This window comes from Penaeus vannamei, chromosome 24, assembly GCF_042767895.1.
Source record: "Penaeus vannamei isolate JL-2024 chromosome 24, ASM4276789v1, whole genome shotgun sequence".
Lineage (NCBI taxonomy): Eukaryota > Metazoa > Arthropoda > Malacostraca > Decapoda > Penaeidae > Penaeus > Penaeus vannamei.
The window spans coordinates 23,125,402-23,127,901 of record NC_091572.1 but is presented as its reverse complement, the minus strand read 5'-3'; the positions used below and the strand labels follow the sequence as shown (position 1 = coordinate 23,127,901).

General features: G+C 34.3%; 1 protein-coding gene across 2 annotated transcripts in view; it reads left to right on the top strand.

The window, feature by feature from the left end:
- fy (fuzzy planar cell polarity protein-like protein) overlaps positions 1-2,500 on the top strand; it is a 14,173-nt gene that overhangs the window by 5,207 nt on the left and 6,466 nt on the right. For both annotated transcript variants that reach the window (XM_027354328.2, XM_070138546.1), the window contains exon 6: positions 2,178-2,383. In XM_027354328.2, the coding sequence (XP_027210129.2) occupies positions 2,178-2,383 (206 nt within the window). The remainder of the gene's footprint in view (positions 1-2,177; positions 2,384-2,500) is intronic.

Below are 2,500 nucleotides of genomic sequence, written 5' to 3'. Positions count from 1 at the left end.
CTTTGTGTACATATACATGGCCCCACAAGTGCTTAGTCACAAAAGAGTCAATTCCTAGTCCTACCTTCCCACCTCTTTGCTGTTTTCCTTGATATTCTGTTTTTATTATTATTGTTATTATTATCATTATTTAACTTAGTAAATTGAATAACATTAATCATGAAATTAGTTATAACGATAATAACCTAAAAAAGTAAAAGTCAAGCTTAGGGGATATCAGGTGAAGTATTGCAGGCCCACTTACTGACTCCTTGGTGGCTGAGCACTTGTGGAGCCATCTGTATGTAAAAACATGTCACAAAACAACTACAATTGATATTACATGTTCCCAGCAACATTGGGTTTTAAATGTAACAGTTACTGGCATATCAGTGTTTGCAGGTGACAGTCAGATTTCTCTAATATATGCAACACATTCCATGTGTGCTATACTGGATATTCATTGATTTAGCTTTGGTGTGAAAATGATGTGGCCTAACATGTATTACATTATTAAGTGTATTGTGATTTTTGATATAACATATATATAATTTTGAAAAGCTATCAGTTATATGTATTAGATCTAGCCAGGCAATCAGCTAGCAGTAGTAAATTTCTCAATCATGTACTGTATATACTGAGTGTTATTTGGTAGTAGGTGCTCTTCTCTGTAGACTGAATTTTTTTAAGGGGACCTTCCCTAAAAATAGAGGAGATAGTGTGGTAATGGGGAGGGGAAATAGGGGTTGAGTGGGGTTAAAAAATTGATATGAATAAAGAAAAAAAATATATATATATATATTTTTTTTTTCTTTCTTTTTTTTGGGGGAGGGGGGATAATGCAAATGAAGTCACTTCTGTAAGAATTTCTCTGATTTTAATAATAAAGACTGTAATCTTTAGCCCACTTAGCCTACCAGCTACATATAACTATGACTAATCAGCATTCATGAAGTCATAATTGGTCTATAATGTTTAATGTGTGAAGAGCTTGATTTTCCACACCAGAAAATGTCTTTTGTTGATATGTTAGATATCCTTCTGTATGAGTGAAAAAGGGGAAAACTTACAAAACACTTCATAAAAGAATATATAATACAAAAATTACATATCCATCATAAGTTTTCTAGTAATAAATCATGCATTTAGATGTATATATGAAATACTATGAGTAAGATAAAATGATATGAATATCTCAGCCATGAATGGACAGGAGGGGGTCCTATGGGAAAGGGGCAGAGGATGTAGTGGGTGGTTAAATGGAAGATGCCTAATATTGAAAGTGAGATCTTAGACAATATGCAATCCATCCTATTTACACAAAAATTTAGGCAGGCATTTGAATTTAAAATCTAATACTGGAACAAGGTGACAGTTTTATACACTAATTTACCAGTATGAGTTGCCACACTCCTTAGTAGTTAAGTTACTTTCCTTTTTTCTCATAGAAAAATCTAGATCTGTTTATTTTCCTGAAAATTCCTGCTTCAGTGCAATAATTATCCTAAGTCCTGCACAAGCCTTTCCCTCATACCATGCAGATACAGATTATAATTATCGGTGCACCAGTTGGTTTTATCTTGCAGAAGTAGAGCTAATGGGGAAGGAGGAAGGGTTATTGGGGTATATATATTTTTTTCTTGTTTTTGTCATTCTTGGTCATTGGATTGTCTTTTCTGGTTCTTGAATGTGTCATACTAAGGTTGCACAATGTCAAATTTGTTGACATCTCCCATTATACACTTATATCTTATTGATGTAACTTTATCACCAGACCTTTCAATAATTTTCATCCCTCAAATATCTTGCAATATTATATTATTTTTTAAATTATTTGATTTATTGCTTTATGGCCAGCTTTTCATCTGAGCCATTTATAATAGTTGAATCTTGTGACTGACCATAGTAGGAGAGCTGTCAAAAGTTGAACAACTTTTTAAATGTTTGATACTCCACTGTTTGATGTATTATAAGAGCAAAACATACATTTTCTGTCTTGTAAAATCAAGCTTTTGAAATATCGAAGACCAAAATTTGCCTTGTTGAAGCTTGTAAGATTAAACCCTAATTGCATTGAGGGAAGGAACACAGGGTGGACTAATTGCATTCCCAAGGGATCAAAGATTTTGCCTATGCAGCTGTTTGACATTGTACTTGAAGAGTCTAACATGAGATTCAGTCCTTGAACAATTCCTCAGGTACCCTTCAGAATGCTTGTAGTTCAGCTTACAAGTCATGTGTCAGTGGTGACACTTTGTGGACCAACTCCATCCTTAGCAGATATGATCAGGTCTGCCACCTCTTTTTGGGCCCCTTTTTATCAGGTGTTAGAAGCCCTTAGTAGTCTCCTGCCTTGGAACATTGCCCCAGCACTACTGGCACAGCTTGATAATTCTGTCATTGGGTAAGATTTTCTGTCTTTTTTTCTTGTTATTTTTACTATCTATCAGTTCTAGCATCTCCCTTTACAGATGTTTAAAATGTTACCTTGATCCTCATTTTTCACACCCTGTTACTTGTA